The following is a 19,347-nucleotide window of genomic DNA, read 5'->3' on the forward strand; positions in this document are numbered from 1 at the left end:
GACGCCGCGTGTACGACGGGGCAAAGTTGGTTAATGATTTTGTAGTTAGCAGCCGCAGACGGTCGGCCGCGAAGCGAAGTGAAAGCAGGCGAGAGGTAGGTTAACACGCTCCCCAGTGATACACGCGCCGTCCTATTTTCTTTTGGGACGGCCCTGGGCGCGAGTGGAGTCTAGTCGGGCGGCACTCTAAACGCAGCCAATACGAAAAAGCAAATGAAAAGGAGATTCGTGCTCCGTCTCATTCCGATGACTTTAAGATAGGATGCTGCTGGATAAAGATGAAGTATCTAGGCGCAAAGGGTCAAACAAAGCGCACGAACTTTTCGGTTGTATCCGAGGGCGACATTCGGCGACGGGGTTTTTGTCGTCCGCATACCGTCGACGAAATGGCGAGAGCACGCACGAGAAGGCTCGGAAGGTGAAAGCCCCTTTCGGTTTACAGCACTTAACCACTGTTGACGCAAATTACCGTCCGCAGAAAATCGGTGGAGTAAAAACATGTGGCAGCCACATTTTCCCTGCTGAATGTTGCGCTCCACGCACAGGCTGTCAGCAGCGAGTTTTTGTTTACGCTGGTTGTTGTTACAGTCGTAGATGACGCAGTGCTGCCCAGAAGAACCCGGGTGTGAATACGCAACAAGAAGTCACGACCAAGAGTTCTTAAAAACGTCAAAAACAATATGCAATGTAGCGAGCGACACGTAAACAGCTACCCAGCATCACAGTCCGATGATTTAGGGTTAGCTTGGATGTCAAGGGGAATCCCGGAAAACCTACTCTCGAAATCAATGACGCTTTTCACAAATTATTTTTCTTCCCTTGGATCGAGGGAAGAGATTTTCCAAGACATATTCTTGGAAATATGTATAAAAAGCAGCAGAGGGAGATTAGCTGCTTTGTCCATCTTCCTTTGACCTCGTCCTCTGTTACGCCTCCACACCTTCTTTTTGTCTTCGTGTGGCTGTGAGCGAGTGCGAAGGCCGCTCCTAGCAAATCAGAGGGGTGGTGCGAAACACGTGACCACTCTCCATAGGACAAAAACGCTTGGACGAAAATTTTTCACGTGACTCGCTCTAACGCGCTGATGGGCTCACTGGGGCCGTAGTCTTTGCTGTATTCCAAGTTATGGTGAGTTGTAGGGGCCACGTAGGTCCGGTTTCCAAAAAGGGCGCTCGTCAGGCGTCAGTGCTCTCCTGTTTTTCGTGAGTTGCAGTCGCAGTCGTGATTTCTTCGCCTGGAACGGCCGGTACACGTCCATACTGACCTTTTGCTACTGGTCGTTTATTTCGTCGATGTCCATGGAATTATTGTGATGTGTTTGTTGGACGCGTTTCGACAGAGAGCTGCTCATCGGTGACCGCAAGACTTCCGTTCAATGTGAGCGACCGCCTTCATCCTCGACGTTTGTGTTTGTGAATTGTTCTGTGCCGCCGGAATTGAATTGTGCATCTATCACGGATTACATGAGATCGGTGTTTTATTTGTAAGTACTCTGCAAGCATGCTTCTTAGTAGTCCTGTTTCCATCTCAATAAACCATTTTACTGTTTACAAACATGAACTGCCGCTTACGTTCCAAGCAACTCCCTAACGTTCCGTCTTTGACCGCCCTCCGAGTTTTGCTTACGTCACCAGTGCTAGACAACATTAAAGTAGGTTTAGGCGAAGGAAGCCTTACTAAAAGATTGAGGGCATTTATTTTCAGCCTCTACGAATTTTTTTAGCTTTCTCACGAACACTTAACATTACGTCACAAATGCTCGCGTTTGAGGTTTGACATTGGTTTGTCGCGAATTCGCGACAGAAGAGGATAAGATCTACGCACGTTCTTCTGGATTGAAAAAAATAAAGTGGTCTACATGTTTCAACTTGTTAGCAATCATTTCTCTGTAAATACTTTTTGATGAAGTGCTGCGGGGGTCAGCGCTTTATGCTGTGGATGTGTTAACATTTTGTATTACCTCCTGCAGCTAAATGAAGTGAGAGTTACTGCGCAGTAGAGCTGGTGAAGGATATTGGCGAAAAAAGGACAAAAGGTCGGGACAACACAACACGTCTCAAAAGCTTTTGAGACAGTGTTGTGTTGTCCCAGTTTTGTCCCAACAACACTCTCTCAAAATGTTTTTGGACAGAGTTGTGTGTTTCCAATTTTTGTCACTAGTCTGGGGGTTTTTCACCATGATCTTCTAGCTGCAGTAAATCCTTTTGGAAGGGTGTACTGCTGCTATCGCACCCCAATAAAATGGTGTAGAGCAGAATCACACCTTTCTGTGAGGGGTGTAAGAATTACACCGGTTTTCGAGGGTGTGAGAAATAACACCTTTTTTCTAGGGCGTTTTTGTACACCAATATGGGGTGAGTTGTGACCCATGACATTCACACCAATAAGGGTGTGAAAATGTTTAGAATGACCATGACACGAAACGTGGAAGGCCTCTATAATCTCTCTCGCCTCCCTATCCTTGTGCGCGCAAAGAACGGTGACCCTGCCAAAGTTAAGCCGATATTTGCTCTGTCTGGAATGAATTGGCAAAAGCCCCCCCAACCGTGGCTCCGAGCGAATACGAATGTTTTCGTAATCTATCATTCAAACATCTTCCTATTCGTCCCAAGTAGCACCTTTTTGCTTGACAAAGGTATTTTACGGGTGTTTTCATCTCAACTCAGGCACGAATTTTGGGTCGAATTTTTAATTTTTGTCTAAAAAATATATGTTCTGGGGCGATTCCTAAAATAAAAACGACGCAAACGGCTAGACCGTCGGATTTTTTTTTTCTCAAGTTATGGACCGTTGAAGCGGCCAAGGTAGAAACTGACGTTTTTCCAGCTTATCGGGGGTGCCATATTTCACCCCATCCCTTATCCCTACTTTTTTACGCTACGTAAATATACATTTTTCGGGAACACTCTAGACGTATTCTTTTTTTATGCTAATTATGTGTCAAGATCATAAAATCCTTACGGTTTTTTTTTTATTATTATTATCAAATCGCCTTTCTGCGACGATATTTGAAGTTCGGCAAGCTGTGCTGTGTGACCTACTCAACATATTTTTATTATCTTTGCATAACCATAAAGCTCCAATTAAGCTCTTTCTTTTGAGTATACTTTGAACATTTTGCAATAAATATATAATGTGCAACATGTGCCTGAAAAATTAATATTTCGAAAAACTAGTAAGTTTGGAGTCGATTTAAAAAAAAAAAAAAAACACCTTTTATTTCTTATTTACAGTTAGGTAATATAGTAGTATAAGAGGAACTACCAACAAAAATTGCAATTGTATGGCCGCTATTAAGACTCGAATCTCGTGCTATGAGCGTTTTGAACGGGACTTCGCACAGGCGCTCTGCTGAGCAGAATTTTGGCCTATGTAAGGTTTTCTATTTATCGTTAGCAGTTATCTCAATATGCAACCATAAACAATCATTAAATTTGGAGCAGTGGACGTGAAAAAAGTTTAGAAGTCCGTATCCACAAGTGAGTGCACAGCGCTTACTTCCTGCCCATCCAGGGGAATCCAGATCGTTAGAATATTCCTCTGGGGCCTTTCGCTTCCGGCTTTGAGTTTGAAATACCGAACTTGATATGCAATTGTCATATTTTCTTATGTCAAACAGATATTTATTGCATATAAATATGTGCAATTGAGTATCTGACGCTTAGGAAGTACGGTTTATTTTGTGCACGTACGGACTCTTTCATAAAATAACGAGCATTTCGTAGCGTGTAAGGCTTAAAATGTGTTAGTCCTGCGTTTAGGTTTCATTTTTATTTTCAGTGATTTATGCCGGGTTACTTAGACTTCTCCATCTTGACTTAAGTTTGTCCGGGTGTCTAGATGTTACGCATCTTCTCCATCAATACATAGGGCGAAGCTCGCACACCTTGCAAATCACCACCGTGCCAAGTAAATAAATATTAATAAAGAGATTAAAGAACTGAGAGCTGAACAGGATGCTCTAAAAGTTGAAAACAAGCGGCTTGCTGACGAGCTTTGTACGGTAAAAAAGGAGCTTCTTGACCTCCAACAATACAGTCGACCATTACAGCGGGCGATCCAGACACGTGTGCTTCTGCCCAAGTCTTATCTATCTTCTGTACTTGCAGAATCTGGACCTTGCAACGGCGATCGGTGAAAGTTATCGGCTGTGCCGCAGCGCTTCCTTCAAGCTGCAAGTCATCACGACACCTTTTTTTAAGCAAACACCGTGGTCCTATCTGCCCGCTTTACATCTGTGGCCTCTGCACTCTTGAGTGGAGGTCTGCGCCGCATTTCCGGTGACGTCGGTCTTTCCAGGACTTGAGCCTATATAAGAAAGTGCTCGGCGTGGTCTACCCCATCACAGCGGGCGATCCAGACACGTGTGCTTCTGCCCAAGTCTCATCAATCTTCTGTACTTGCAGGTGGGTACAGTGATTGGTTTTTGAATTTATTATTTTGTGGTTGTCTGGATCGCCCAGGTGTTGTTTCTTTGTGTTGCTTGTAGTTAGCATGGCAGAAAAACAACCTTCAACCGTAAAGGAAGTGGTGAAGATCCTAGCCGAGGTTTCTACTAAGCTGGATGATATGAACACTAAACTAAGCCATGAAATTAATACCATGAACACAAAATTAGGGACAGAACTGGAGAGCGTAAATCGGTCTATGGACTTTATGAATAAAAATTTCGAGGATTTCAAAAAAGACCTTGCTGCCGCAGTCAAAGAGATTAAAGAACTGAGAGCTGAACAGGATGCTCTAAAAGTTGAAAACAAGCGGCTTGCTGACGAGCTTTGTACGGTAAAAAAGGAGCTTCTTGACCTCCAACAATACAGTCGAACAAATAATTTGGAAATCAAGGGACTCCCACAGAACCCAAACGAAGACCTTGAGACCCTCGTCGCTAAGCTCGCTGGTTGTGCAGGGGTTCAGGTGTGCCCCGCTGACATTGATGTTGTGCATCGTGTACCTTCGAAAACCCAGGGGGTACAAAATGTGATTGTAAAGTTTGTGCGACGTAGTGTCAGAGATGAAGTCTTGTCAAAGACAAAAAAACGAAGGCTTACGAGCGCTGACCTTGGTTTTGAGACCTCTGTGCCAGTTTATATAAACGAACATTTATGTCTCGAAAACAAAATCTTGTTGAGCAAAGCGATCCGCTGCAAAAAGGAAAAGGGATGGAAGTTGGCCTGGGTGTCCCAGAGCAGAATTTTCATGCGAAAAAATGAGACTAGCGACGTCATTTTGATAACCAGTGAAGACGACCTTTCCAAGATTGCGTAGACAGAAATTAGTTTTTGATTTTGTTATTTTTCTTTTTTGATGTCTGAGAACTTTTTTACGCCCCTCGACTTCTATGATTTTCTGGAAGAAAAGCATTCCTTATCAGATACGTTTCTTCATATGAATACTAGGTCAATAAAAAACAAGCATGATGAGTTGCATAATCTGTTTCATGAATTCGGACCGCACTTAAGTGTTATCATGTTTTCCGAGACGTGGTATACAAGCAGTGCAGATTATTTCATTTTGCCCGACTACAATCATATCAGCGTTGATAGAGCTGGAAAAAGAGGCGGTGGTGTCGCTATGTTACTGAAGAAGTATATGAGGTACGAAATATTAAAGCAGTTTTCAATAATCACCGAATGGTATGAAATTTTGACTGTCTTGTTAATGATACTATATTTTCCGTAGTTTATCGTCCCCCAAGTGCTGCCTTTGCGCCTTTTATTCAATGTTTTGAAGAGCTCTGTGGATTTGTAAATGATCATAACTATAGATCTTACATCGCTGGTGACTTTAATATTGATTTGTTTACTGATAGTAACTTGCAATTTGCGTTTACAACTCAGTTTCAATCCTTTGGTTTTTCTAATGTCATCAAGAACCCTACAAGAGTAACAAGTACAAAAACTTCTCTTCTTGACTTGTTTATTACAAACCACGAACATTCCGTACTCTCTGCCGGCGTCATTTCATCAGATATCAGTGATCACCTTCCAATTTTTATATCGGTAGAAAAACGTCACTTCAGACAACGTTACCTTAGCTCGACGATTACATGCCAACCTATCACGCAGCGCCAGTTAGATGCTTTCCGCTATGAAATTGAACATACAAATTGGTCTGTTATTTTTGAAAGTTCATCGGTAGATGATGCTTATAATTCTTTTTTGGACTTGTATATTCGAATATATGGTAAATATTTTCCATTTAAAACCGTAAAACCCTCCAAAAACTCTCGCAAACCTTGGGTCACACCTAAACTTCTCACTATGATTCGCACGAAAAACAACTTATATGGTCAGTTTTTGAAATCTAGGGAAGCCTCGAAACTTCTGATTTTTAAGAAATATAGAAACAAACTAACAAGCACGCTGCGACAAGCGAAGAAAGATTATTACATTAATATGTTTAATATCGATGATATACGTCAAAGTGACGTGATGTGGCAAAGACTCAAAACATTGCTTAACTACAAACCACAGGTTTCTATGCCAGTTGAAATTAGCATAGATGGCTGTATAATATCGGGGATGGATATGGTGAATGCTTTTAATAACTATTTTGTAAATCATACCACATCTCCTGTTTCTACTACTACTGTAAATAATGCACTTCAGTGCATGCCTTCACCCTTGCCTAATTCTATATTTCTTTTTCCTACTGATGTATCCGAAGTATATAATATATGTATGAGTCTAAACAATAGTAGAAGTATTGATGCATACAATATGCAAATAAAGCCAGCAAAGTATGTTCTAGATATCCTAGCACCATACCTAACTTATATATTCAATCTTGCACTTGAGTGCGGTGAGTTTCCCATCAAAATGCAGATTGCCAAAGTTAGTGTATTGCATAAAGGTGGTGATTTAAATAATATTAACAATTTTAGACCAATTTCCATACTTCCAGTATTTTCTAAGCCACTCGAAAAAGTCGTTTCAAATAGAATTGTCTCTCATCTTGAGAAATACCTTTTAATAACAAATTCTCAATTTGGTTTCCGTAAAAGTTATTCAACTGAGTTAGCATTACTAAAACAAAAATAAATAATATTAAGAGCACTAGATAATCGCTTATTAATGATCGGTATATACTTAGATTTCTCTAAGGCCTTCGACACGATAAATCACAATGTCCTCATGGCAAAATTAGAATACTATGGCATTCGTGGGAAAATATTAAGTTTGTTACAATCTTACTTACGGAATCGTACCCAGTTCGTGTCTATATTTAACTTTAAATCTGATATTTCAAAAATAACAAATGGTGTACCCCAAGGCAGCATTTTAGGCCCCCTCCTTTTTATTCTTTATATTAACGATATTGTGAATGTAAATCGGGATCTTAAAGTTCAGTTCATAATATATGCTGATGACACTAGCATCTTCTTTTCCGATAAAGATATTTGTACTCTAGTAACTAAATGTAATACCGTTCTTGAACGTGTAGCAAAATGGACAAAAAATAATCACCTTAAGTTAAATTCGCAAAAAAACCAAGGCCATTTTATTTAAAAGTCAACATGCTACAGTTATGATCCCAAACCCACTGATTTTGAACAATGAAGAAATTGAATTTGTCGACACTATTAAGACTTTGGGTGTTTGGTTTACAAATAGTATGTCTTGGAATAAACATGTTGATAATCTTTCGTCTAAATTGTCAAAAACAGTGGGGTTGCTAACCAAGTTTAAATCGTTGCTACCTCGTTGTGTTAAGCTCCAACTTTACAATGCTTTGGTATATTCCCAACTTAATTATTGTCATCTAGTTTGGGGAAATACAACAAAAACAAATATAAATAAACTACATATTTTACAAAAGAAAGCTGTGCGTGCTATTGCCAATGTTTCATACTGTGATCATACTGAACACTTGTTTTTATTGTTTAATATAAAACCAATTTCAAATATTTACAGGTCCCGACTTCTTGTGGCGTACAAGAAGTCTACGCAGTTTAAAAATAAAGTTTTTGAGGAGTTATGTAACCTAGTCCTTTTCACTTCCTCATATCAACTCCGCCCTAAAGAAAAATGGTTTGTTTCACCATCACATACATTATATTATGACCACACGCTAAATTACCAATTAACTACTTTGTTAAATGAATTATTTTTAAAAGGTGTTGATATTCATGCAATGACGCTGGCAGAGGTACGAGCATTATTTTAGGGTTGTTTTCTTAGGTACAGCTAAGGCACAAGGATCACCGTACCATTGTATACCACAATGAATGTATTAATTTTATTTGTTCTCTTGTTTTTGTTTGATCTGTGGTCTGTACATTTAAAATAGTGTTCTTTCTCTCAATGTAGCTATTTTGTTCGTTTTTGAAATTGCTTAGGAATCGCCTGCTGTAAAGGGGGCCAGGACCTCCGTCAAGCTGCTGCAGCAGCTTTTTGTCTTGGTCCCCCGTTTCAGTGATGAAACAAAATAAAGATTTATTATTATTATTATATTGTTAGGATAAATATTTTTGCTTCACTGGCTTTTACGCTCAGATATTGAGGTACGCACTAACATTAAATAGAAAACCTATCATAGGTCAAAATTCTGCTCAGCTGACCGTCTATGCGAAGTCCCGTTCAAAACACTCATAAAGCGAGATTCGAGTCCTAATAGCGGCCATACAAACAATATATTACAATTTCTGTTGGTAGTTCCCGACAGACTCCTATATTACCTAACTGTGAATAAAAATGAAAGAAATAAAAGTTAAGTTTTTTTGGAAAATCGATTTCAAACTTGTAAGTTTTTCTAAATATTATATATGTTCCGCGTTATATGTTTAGCTCGAAATATTGAAATTATACTCAAAAGAAAGAGCTTAATCGGAGCTTTACGGTGATTTAAAGCTCTGCTGTGTTACCTAATCAAATATATTGATAAGGTCACGCAGCGGAGTTAATTACGAGTTAGTTTATTTTTGTGAGTCACTTGTTTTATATGGCGACAACTGAATGAAAACCAAAATGTGAGCTTTTATAGCCGCCATACAAACAGAATACTGCATTTTCTGTTTATTTTACTCCATAAAGTACTGCGATAGGTAGATAGAGAAAAACAATTAGCGAAATAAAAGGTACGTTTTTTTAAAAAAATCGACCTCAAATTCGAAAAATGTTTGAAATAGTCCTTGCTTTACGAGAAAATACTGCCCTTTCTCGCGCATTGCGCGAGAAAGACAAAGACAGACAAAGACAAAGACAAACTGCCCTTTCTCGCGCATTGCGCGAGAAAGGGCAGTTTGTCTTTGTCGCGCACAAGATTGTATAAGATGTCAAACCAACTCGCCCAAACAACCACCCTTCTTCGCGCACTGCCACGTGCAGCGCCACGTGTTGGACCATTGCCAAGTCTCTTCCAGCTACATATCCCGCAGCCTGGCGAGCGGGAGGGCATACGTGTGGTGGGAGAAAGTCAGTTCTGGTGCATCTGCAGCAGCAACATTTGCGATGTGCCCCACATCGTCCCTCCGAGCGAGCGTAGGACGTTGGTCTTGTCTCGCATGACCTGGATTACGTCCCTCACCATCGACCACCAGTAGAGGCGCTCGTCCAGTTGCACCCCGAGGTTGGTGGCCCTCCCGTCGCAGGGCGCTGCATTACCGATAATATTGAGGGTGTGCTGAAAGGTGCCGAGCCTCGGTGCCTGGGAGAGCGTCTACGTCTTGCCTGGTGACAGGGCCAGTCCCAGCTGGCAGAGTCGGTGAAGAACGTTGTCCAAGACCCGCTGAAGCTACTGAACCGTCGGCCTCTGGCGGTGCCACCTGGCCGTCCCCCACAGTGACACGTCGTCCGCGTAGACGGCCATGTCGATAAAAAAGAACGGGACGGACCTTACCGCCGCGTTTGCCGGCAGCAAGAACATGGCGACCGAGAAGAGCAGGGGGCTGAGGACAGTGTCCTGCGGCACCCCCCGAGCTATGCTCCGCTGTTCGCTTATAACACTGTGCACCCGTACCTGCATCGTGCGATTGCCCAGAAACGCGCGCACGCATGCCACGGGACGGCCAAGGAACGACAGGCTACGCAGGGCAGAGATGATGTTGAAACGGGGCAGCACGTCGGGAGCTTCGCTGATGTCCAGGAAGCTGCAGATGGAGTTCGGCCGGGCGCCGGCTGTCTCGAGGTGGTACTTAAGACGGCGTAGAAGAATCCTCTCCATCGTCTTTCCGAGGCACGGCGTGTACAAGCCTGTCCGCCTGGCTGGCTTGAATCTTTGCCCGCCTTGAGCAGTGGGATGGAGATCACTGTGTGCCACTCAACGGGGATGTCCGTCGTGATCCAGACCGCGTTGATCAGGTCTAGCAGCCGAGGAAGCACGAACTCGTCTAAGGTCCGCCAGGCCTGTGCTGTTATCCCCTCCATCCCCGGCGAGAAGAGGAGGCGGGGATTTGCGCGATGGCGTGGTGCAGCTGCTGCAGCTTGAAGGCTGCATCCGCGTTCTGCACTGGTGGGGCAATGGGCAGCTCGAGGCCACCCCATTCCAGGGGTTCGAGCCCCGGGCGGGTGCATCTGGGACCGACGTCAACGAGTGTGCCAGCAGCTACACCATTTTGGGGGAATATGATTTTGAGTGCAACCGTTGTGCACTACACGGGGTTGCGCTGCACCGACCTCCGCGCGAGCGCGTTGGCCATCTTCCAAGCCCGCGTCCCCCTCACTCGCCTACCGAGGGTCTCGCTTTCCGTGGCGGTTGGACTTTGCGTCCTCCGGCTTTTGGGTCCGCCAGTAGCGACGTTGGGCGCTCCTCCACTGGGCCCTCAGCTCGAGCCAGCTTAGATCGTGAGTGGGGCGGTGGGACGCCACTTGCATTTTTCGTGTTGCCGCTCAGAGAGCCAAGGGCAGGATTCGGAGGTGAGGCGCTACACTGAGCACAGTGCGGAGTCTATCATAGCACTGTAGACGTCCCACTGTACCACCCACAGCACCTCGGTGGAGCCTTGACCGGCTTCCCGGTGGTTATGGGAATGCGGTCACTGCCTCAGCTGTCGAGCTGCGCTGTTGCGGTCAGCCGCAGGGCTCGGGCCGTGAGGGTGGGGTCGATGACGCTGCGCTGCATCCCTGCATGAACGTGCGTGGGCTCTCCGCTCGAGAGATTCCGGAAGTTCAGTCGGTCCAGCGTGTCCTGCAGTATCCTCCCCCTTATTGTTGTCTTCTCCCCCAGCTCTCCTGGTGCGCGCTGAAGTCACCGCACTCCAGCGCTTCCCTTCTTGCTCTCGATCGGATCGTGACCAGAGCCCACGGCTCCCAGGGCACGCCGCACGCAATGTAGCAAGACACCACGTGCACGTTTTGCCCGTTGACGGTCAGGGTTTCCGCCGCATACTCCGCTATCTCTGACGAGAGGTCGACATAGTTGAGGCTGTTCTGCGTAATCTCTTGCCGCACGAGAAGAACGGCGCGAGGCGCCGCTACCGCGCGTCGGGGTCGGCTGCTGTACGTTACATAGTCCTTGAAACGCAGCTCAGCAGCCGGCATTTTGAGGTATTGGGCTCCTGCAGCTCAACGGCCACGTAGTGGTGCTCCTGCAGATGGCTCTTAAAGTTCAGGAGCCGATTCTGAAGTCCGTTGCAGTTCCACTGCGGGGCTCACAATTTGACACGCAGGTGACGCTGTGCTTGTGGCCTAGGGTGTGCGGCCATCGGCGGCATCGGCAGGGTAGTCAGCGTCAAGCTTGGCGACAAATTCCTGCAAATGTAGTCTATAGAATAACCCGTTTACCTGTGGTTCCGAGCAGCCATGTGTTCGCTTCCCCACAAAGCCCGTCGAAGAATAACGCGGAAAACGCTTTTTTTTTTTTTTTTTGTCGAATATTTGTTGTTGTTTTTTTGCGCTGTTTGTGTGCGGATGCAATAGGTGTCTTGAAATAACCTCTGTAAGGTGGTGTTCACTCAAATGGAAGCGATATTTTACGGGCAGAGAAATCGATTTTTGGTCAAAATGAATGCGGTCAAAGCATCCATTTGCGGCAGCTCTTGTGTACGGCCAGCTAAACAGTAGCGAGTTTGAAACTAAGATTCATGGGCACAAGTCGAGTGTCGACTGCAAACACTTCGGCTATAACACAAATCAAACTCACGTAGAACCACATCCGGTCTTTTGCTTTTTTGTTTATGCCAAACTATCAAACTAAAGATATAAGCACTCTCCATAATATTTCAGGCCTGTTCAGCCCCTCACCGAGAGCGCAATCGCTCTCGGGGAAGGGACAACAGGACATATGAGACGACAGTGTCATTGGCTGGTACGTGTTTTTGGAGCTATGACCGCAACGGCTGCAACATTTCAGATTAGCGTTTCAAGAAGCCAACCGACCGTTCAAACGATTGTACCGTAATCTCTCGAGCGGTCTTCTTAAACCCTTTACTGCAAAGCAGGAGATTAGCCTGCGACGCTATACGTCCCGTTATCTTGCAGTTTCCCCGCTCGTATGAGGAACACGATGCTATTGGCAACGGTTCCAGCTTCGTTAAGGGGGATTAAAAGTCTATTCACACGATGCATCTTGTTGACGAATCTTGTGTCGCGAATCTAGATTTCGGGAAACAGATTCCCCGTCTGAACGCGACGGAAAAAGTGGCGTGCCTCCGAAAAAAGTGGCGCGTGTTCCTCACTTCTGGAGCAATTTTTCGCCGAAACCTCAACGACGTTTGTCAATCAACCGAAGGAGAAACGCGGACGCTGCCAATGGCCGCTCGACTTCGCAATGACGTCGAACCTTCGAGGAGGAGCGAGCTTTTAGAGGAGTCTGATTTTTGGCCGACTTCGTATCCAAGCCAAAGCCAAAAAAAAAAAATGGCGAGTGGCAAGCGGAGAAGCGGTGCGTACGGGCGATGAGTCTTGGTCCTACTCGGTTACAAGTGTATGAACGGCGCTTTAGCAGTACTGGTTGGTGGCGCGGTGCAGATTAATCAACAGTCGCGACGAGTGCAGGCACCGCATATAAACATGATGGCTGGGGATAACTTTCTTTATTAGCGGTACAAAAATGTCCGAAATGCTTCGATATTATCCGCCTGTTCTTTGATGTTCGCGGTCTTTTCCGGGTTTGGCGGGACTAGTAAACCCAGCGAGCCGAATCTGACGAAGTTCATTGAGTGTAATTAATAAAACAGACTGTCTCTTCACACTGTGCGTGCTTCATATCTTTTTGATGCGAAACGCTTGGTATTCTCGGTGCAGGTGACAAGGTTTAGCGAAATTCTCGTGAGTCAATACGTCACAGGTTTCGCGCGTCAGACTTCTCGCGTGAACAGGCCGATTTTGCGAAATATTGGTTTCGCTAAACTGTGGCGCGTTGAAAAGATTCATCGTGTGAATAAGCCTAAGCCAGTCGTCGCTCACATTTCGCTACACGTACCTGAGATTCAGAAATCCACGAAAGTGTTGATTCTTCTTTAGGTTCATTATGAAGACGTAGTAAAGGTTGTGCAGACCATACATTTTCCCCTGAAAGCGCTGTATATTTTTATTAAAATCAAGAATTATGACTGTTCTGTGTGTCTTGAGCGTATAATCGGACATTCTTAAAATTAACGTTAGAAGAAGAAACAAAACTGCCAAAACAAGAGGTAATACGTACTTGAGGTTTCCCCAATTTTTTTTCGCCCACTAAGCAATATGCGATTAGTAAAATCCCAAATTATCCCGGCTCGAAATTTATTTCAGGATCTCTTTATATACTGCATTCAATGCGTTAAAAGACTTCGGAGATCATAGGTAATTTTTATATTGGTGCTTTTTTCGACTGCACCCCCCTGACGCGCGTTCCCCATCAGTGCATTATCAGATCAGGAAAAGAATTTAGAAGACAGTCGTGGATGGCGCGTCGGTTTATTTGCACCATCACCGCAGGGCGTCTTCTACAGTTCTCGCCATCACTGTTCGCAGTCCCGCTTGCAGTCTGCCTTAGTTTCGAACCTCTGGCAGTCGTGGGGCCCGGTCACCGACGAGGTGGTCTCGCACTTGCCCGTGTCCGGGTTGTAGCGGGCCTTGGTCGTCACTGTGTGGCCTGGGTCCGGGTTGCCCGGATGGGTGCAAGCTGCGAGTAGTACAACATGGGATAAGTATAGTGCTTCGGGTGCTCGGTATATGCCAAAAGAAAGTGCGGAGTCGGACGGAACCTGAACCCAAACCGACAACCGGACAAAAGCGGCTATTTTCAATCGAACTGGAGAAAAACCGATACCGTAATGGAACATTTGATATTGAACCCAAACCGGAACAAAATCACAATCTCACGTGGCGATTACCGGTTCACCAGAAAACGGTTCGGCGTAATGAAATATCAACTGCGCTTGTTTTTTGCGCGGGGTGATGGGTGGCATCACTGACGCTGTTTTATCTAAATAAATGTCAAGGATGTAGAGGCAAGCCAGAAACATTGTAACACATAAATCAATGTCGCGTCTACGCCCACCTGCCCCTGACACCTCAAACTCGGTTCGGAGGAGCTGGCTTACTATGCCAATAAACCAAAATCTAGTTAGTTATTGTTTGTTTGCTTTGCTTGGGCTAGAAGATACTCCACATGGAAAGAGGAAAGTAACAACATGTTCACCAAAATAAAAAATAAAAAAAATCGACGTGTTGCCCAGGGGTGCTTGTTCTGCTGTTCCAGAAAGCCACGGAGGAACCCAGAGCTGACAAGACTGGAGCGGCAATGTAAAGTTAAGGGTGGCGTGTCACATAGAAGCTCAGGCGCCTGGACACCGATCGCGCCGGTAGACTCCGTTGCATCTTACCATAAACTGCCAGGCTGCTAGGAGCCCTCGAAGCCAATGCACCGTTGTGTAAGTGTCACCTGACCTTCGAGAGTGGCGTGCAGTCATGACGTGCACGCTGGTGGGGTGGCTCGTACCATCTGCTGCGCTCCATCATAAACTGGACGTTGCTCGGGAAAAATTCCTTTTTTCCGGTCGTTTTTTTTTTTATCATTTTTTTACTGTTTTTTGCGGTATTTCTCATCTCCAACCCAGCATCTTGGTCATTTGAAACAAGCCGCCTTAGAGTACCCTGCGTGCTGGCTGACTAACCTCTCATGTGAGTACGCTACTTTCTTTCTGTTTCCGAGCGCCAGTTCGACGACGAACTTTGGAATGAGTGTTGTGCGCGCTAAAATGACGATCACCGACCAAAATTAAACAAATATTCGTTCTTCTGTTCTCGTTTCCGCATCGTGACTTTTGATGATTATTTTTGTAGTTCATTAAAGCGGATGACGCCCAGTTAAGCGCAGGTTTTACCTTAGCAACTGGGACTTACAGAGTTTATGTTTAGTGTAGCGGCCCGGTTCGTGTGATGGAAGTTTATGGTTTAGCGACAAATTTTGAAATTTAACGATTGTTCAGAGTGTTGTCATAAACAGAGACAGAGGTCCTAGTGCGTGTTTGTTATGCCATGCAAAGAAGAAGCTCGATTTTGATTTTTTACAACTGCTGTGCAGTAACCGATTGCAAAATATATAACTGATATTGGGTTAATGGCGATCACAGCACTCGGCTTCAAACTAAGGAGTTTCCTTCCACGGAGGCCAAACTACCTTCGAAGTGTGGCCGCACTAAAATTTTGTTGAAACGAAGAAAAATAAACGTGATTAATGTCTTTATGTGCAATCATATATTGTTATGCGCGCCAGGTGGCAATTGTGTAGTGTGTCTGCTCAGACAGACAGAAGTTAGTCAGCCTTAATGGGAGCCTAGGGTGTTAGCTGTTGATGAGAACTTTTTGCCAGGGCAGTCGCACTACTAGCATGGACTCGTAAACGCGCATAACGACGCAGATCATCCAGAACAAAACGTGGAGGGGTGAGAATTAAACCCATGAAATCTTTTTTCAATCCTACCCCTTCCCGCAGCAGTCACAAAGTTGATTAAAAGTCAGTTTACAAGAACGACGCGACATAAAAACAATCATTTTTCGACACCAGCTGCTACTCGGGGGTTTTTCCATTCCAAAGGCAGCAAACCGTTCACTCTCAAAACGCGATATTTTATAGTTTCCCCGTGACGTCATTGCACCATGCTGATGGTCAGTGCTACTTGTTCTTTACTAGACCAATGAGTTCTGTGGTGCAAAACGAATGCTGCAAAAGGTACACGCTCAGCAGCACGCCACCGCAATGGCAGCCGTCGTGACGGCAGTGTAAGCTCTGTATCGGTAAACCCATCAGACGCTGACAATGTGTTCACAAAAAAGGGGAGCAACTTGGGCATGGATTCATCCGCTAAATTTTGCGGGTATCCACAACTGTGCGACAACCTTTGCGGACCAATATTTGGCGGTGTTCAGCGCCTTCTTTGAAAAACGTTTTGTCGCTATCCAGATTTGTTGAAAAATAAACTGTACCAATTAAGAAAAAGGTCCAAATAAACCCTTGTTTTGTAATCGCTCAAGTGTATCTGCAGACGAAAGATAATGAGTTTCGTTTTTTACAGGAAATATTAGTTTGTGACATACCTGTCCCCATTAAGTACTTATAGATATCTTTCAGGGTGAGATGAGTATCCGTTTATCTTGAGACGAATGGTGAGAATAGAAGTTGCGTCCTTGTGTACCGGGCTAGTTCTCCAAGTGAGAACTCAGATATAGAACCATCCTGCTTTTTCTAAGCAAGCAGAATTGCTGCACGGCACCATAAAACTGGTCGAAAAATCATAAAGAGATTCACGTACCTTGGGGATAGGCACAGGTGTGCTGAGAACTGGCACGCTTAGAGCCTGAAATCGAGATAAAAAAGTGGACCATTCGGTTATTTTCTTTTTTGTTACTAATCACCAAACTCAGAGTACAAATGTGTACTGCGCACCTGGTACGCTACGTGCCTATCGTCACCACTTCTCAACAAAAGGAGGCGATTAAGACGCCATGCCATCAAGGTTCCTAAATGAGAGGCGAACTTTGTGTTTTTTACACGTGCAAACCTTTATTAGGGAGTTTTTGTAAGCCGTTTTGACACAACTGCTTTGTCCTCGAACGCATCGCCGGCGATACTGCTCAGGCGCGCGCGAGTCGTTCGGGTATTCAGGAGGCATTTCTCGTTTGCATCTCCCACTCCATGGAGTCGTCACCGCAACGCAACCAACACCGTTGACGACTCGGGAAAATTGCAAGATGGCGGTCGGCTCCACCGGCCGAGCCGCTCGGCCCAGCCGAGCTCCAGGCTTACCACAGCGAGAGGTGATTTGCTATCCTGCAACTTTTTGCTTCGACTGAGATCTCTAACCAAATTGTTTCTAAGCCTACTCACAATTGTAAGCGATCGTGAATGCTGTAAATTACGCGTGCGATAAACTACTCGTGATCCGGACTACAAGGACAAATTAACTACCTTTGTGGTCGTTCGGACACATTTTTCTCTGCTTGTCTTCGGAACTCTTGAAATTATCACTGGTAGATGTTACCTTGGCCGTCTTGCTTACAACGGTGTGCGCCGTGAAATGCAAGCCACATATTTGTACGCTGTAGAATGTTTTACAGTTTACTACGAGATGACGCTGCCGGTCAAACTCAATAATCATCATAATTTAAGCATTTGCGCAGGTGTTACCATTCGCTAAAACACTTTAGATTCATGGTAATAAAATCCGAGACCCAGGAACACAGAAGGGGACGAACACAACACAAAGGGACGTCGTGTTGTGTTCGTCCCCTTCTGTGTTCCTGAGTCTCGGGTTTTATTACCATGAATCATCACCAGCTCGCTTGTTTTTTAAGTATTACAACACTTTAGAGTTTGCGCACGGTTTCACGGAACGCAGCAACCGTGTGCTCCAAAACGGCTTGCTGAAACTCCCCTTTAAAGCGGACTGCGTGACGGTGCAAATTTACTGGGGACACATTTGAGGAAAAGGAAAGGGGGGGGGGGGGGGGGGGAAGGAGTGCATACTGTTTTTTTTCCCGCGCCAACATGTGATGCCTCGTGTGTGATAACTGTTGTTACTCATCAAGTAAGGTATCAGCATCCGACATGGCATACTGCTCCATGCCATGTTGGCCCTTAGTGAGACAATAGTGTCAGAGGAAATTCCTGACCACTGTTCGGGCAAGAAAGGCACTGCTTGTTGACAGGCTTATATTTTATATATATATATATATATATATATGTTAGTAAGGCACGACAGGTTCAGGACTAGTAGTGGAACTTACTCTTTTGACTTGTTAGAGTGCAGCGATATACTCGTACAATAAGACGCGACACACAAACGACAGGTTTACCTTAATGCTGGCAAACCTATTCGTGTTTTTAATAGTATTTTTAATTGGCCGCAAAACAGAAGGTATGAGAACAAGCCAATTGCGGACAGATATAATAGAAGCACGAATGTTTCTCGGTAATGTTCGACGAACGCGCGATGGGGCAATAAAAATACAAAATAAATAGCCACAAATACGTGGAACACGACCACGAAGTCGTCTAGTATTTACGACGTCTACGCCGAGGGCCTGATACATTCTAAAAAAATCCCGTGGGTCTACTTTCCCACAGAACACTCGGAGAGCCAATCACCGCAGTTTACGGAGGCAGCTCAGCGAATGACGATGCCGAAACATATGTTTAGACCAAAACACGCGGTCTCAGTTGAGACATTAAGCAATGCAAAACGTCCCGCTTGCATGCTTCATGTCACAACTCAGACCGCGTTTTTTGGTCTAAACGTATGTTTCGGCATCGTCATTCGCTGAGCAGCCTCCGTAAACGGCGGTGATTGGCTCTCCGAGTGTTCTGTGGGAAAGTAGACGCACGGGCTTTTTTTAGAGTAGAAGGGTCAACCACCATACACTCCCCCTGTTTTAGCACGCTCAACCACAGTCAGTCATCGGTTGAAGAGATTACATATACCGCGGTGGCAAGAGGCGTGACCTATCATGACCTTCCTTCTTCCTTTATAGGAATCGGTTCTTCAGACTTCTGATCGTTTGACGGGGAAGTCTGATTGGCCGCAAAGTGGGAAAGGGGGGGGGGGGGGCGGCTTGCCACTTCCTAAGCTGTCAGTAGCTATGAGGAATGTGCACCAAATACGATCAAAGCTAAATACTCACTGCACGCCGCGGCAAGGCAAAGGACTAGCAGAAACGCCACCTTGGATGCGTACGCAAACTTAGCTGCAGCCATATCACTTGAGCTTGCCGTTAGGTTGCTGATAAAGAGAATGCACGCTGAATAGGCCGATAAGCGGTCTTTTATAGGGTCGCTCAACCACGCCATTTCCGGCCTGTGTCATTCTGAGTAGGACGACAACAACTTACTATACAATTTGACTGATTCGAAATGAGAACGTCCGGCACGGGAAGTGTGCAACCCCGCGAGGAGCTCTGTGACACAGGATGAAGGTAATTTGTTCTCTAA

General features: G+C 45.0%; 1 protein-coding gene across 1 annotated transcript; it reads left to right on the forward strand.

Annotated features, from left to right (window-relative positions):
* The first annotated feature begins 4,494 nt into the window (after positions 1-4,494).
* Positions 4,495-5,265, forward strand: LOC120843908. The gene has a single exon (XM_040215379.1). It carries the CDS (start codon positions 4,495-4,497, stop codon positions 5,263-5,265), a length of 771 nt encoding a protein of 256 aa, XP_040071313.1.
* Positions 5,266-19,347: the final 14,082 nt, after the last annotated feature.

The sequence above is a fragment of the Ixodes scapularis genome, unplaced genomic scaffold (genome assembly GCF_016920785.2).
Source record: "Ixodes scapularis isolate PalLabHiFi unplaced genomic scaffold, ASM1692078v2 PGA_scaffold1__304_contigs__length_218370807, whole genome shotgun sequence".
NCBI lineage: Eukaryota > Metazoa > Arthropoda > Arachnida > Ixodida > Ixodidae > Ixodes > Ixodes scapularis.

What these genes read in the sequence shown, in the direction of transcription:
- LOC120843908 (XM_040215379.1), top strand. Translation starts at nt 4,495, where the DNA reads ATGGCAGAAAAACAACCTTCAACCGTAAAGGAAGTGGTGAAGATCCTA.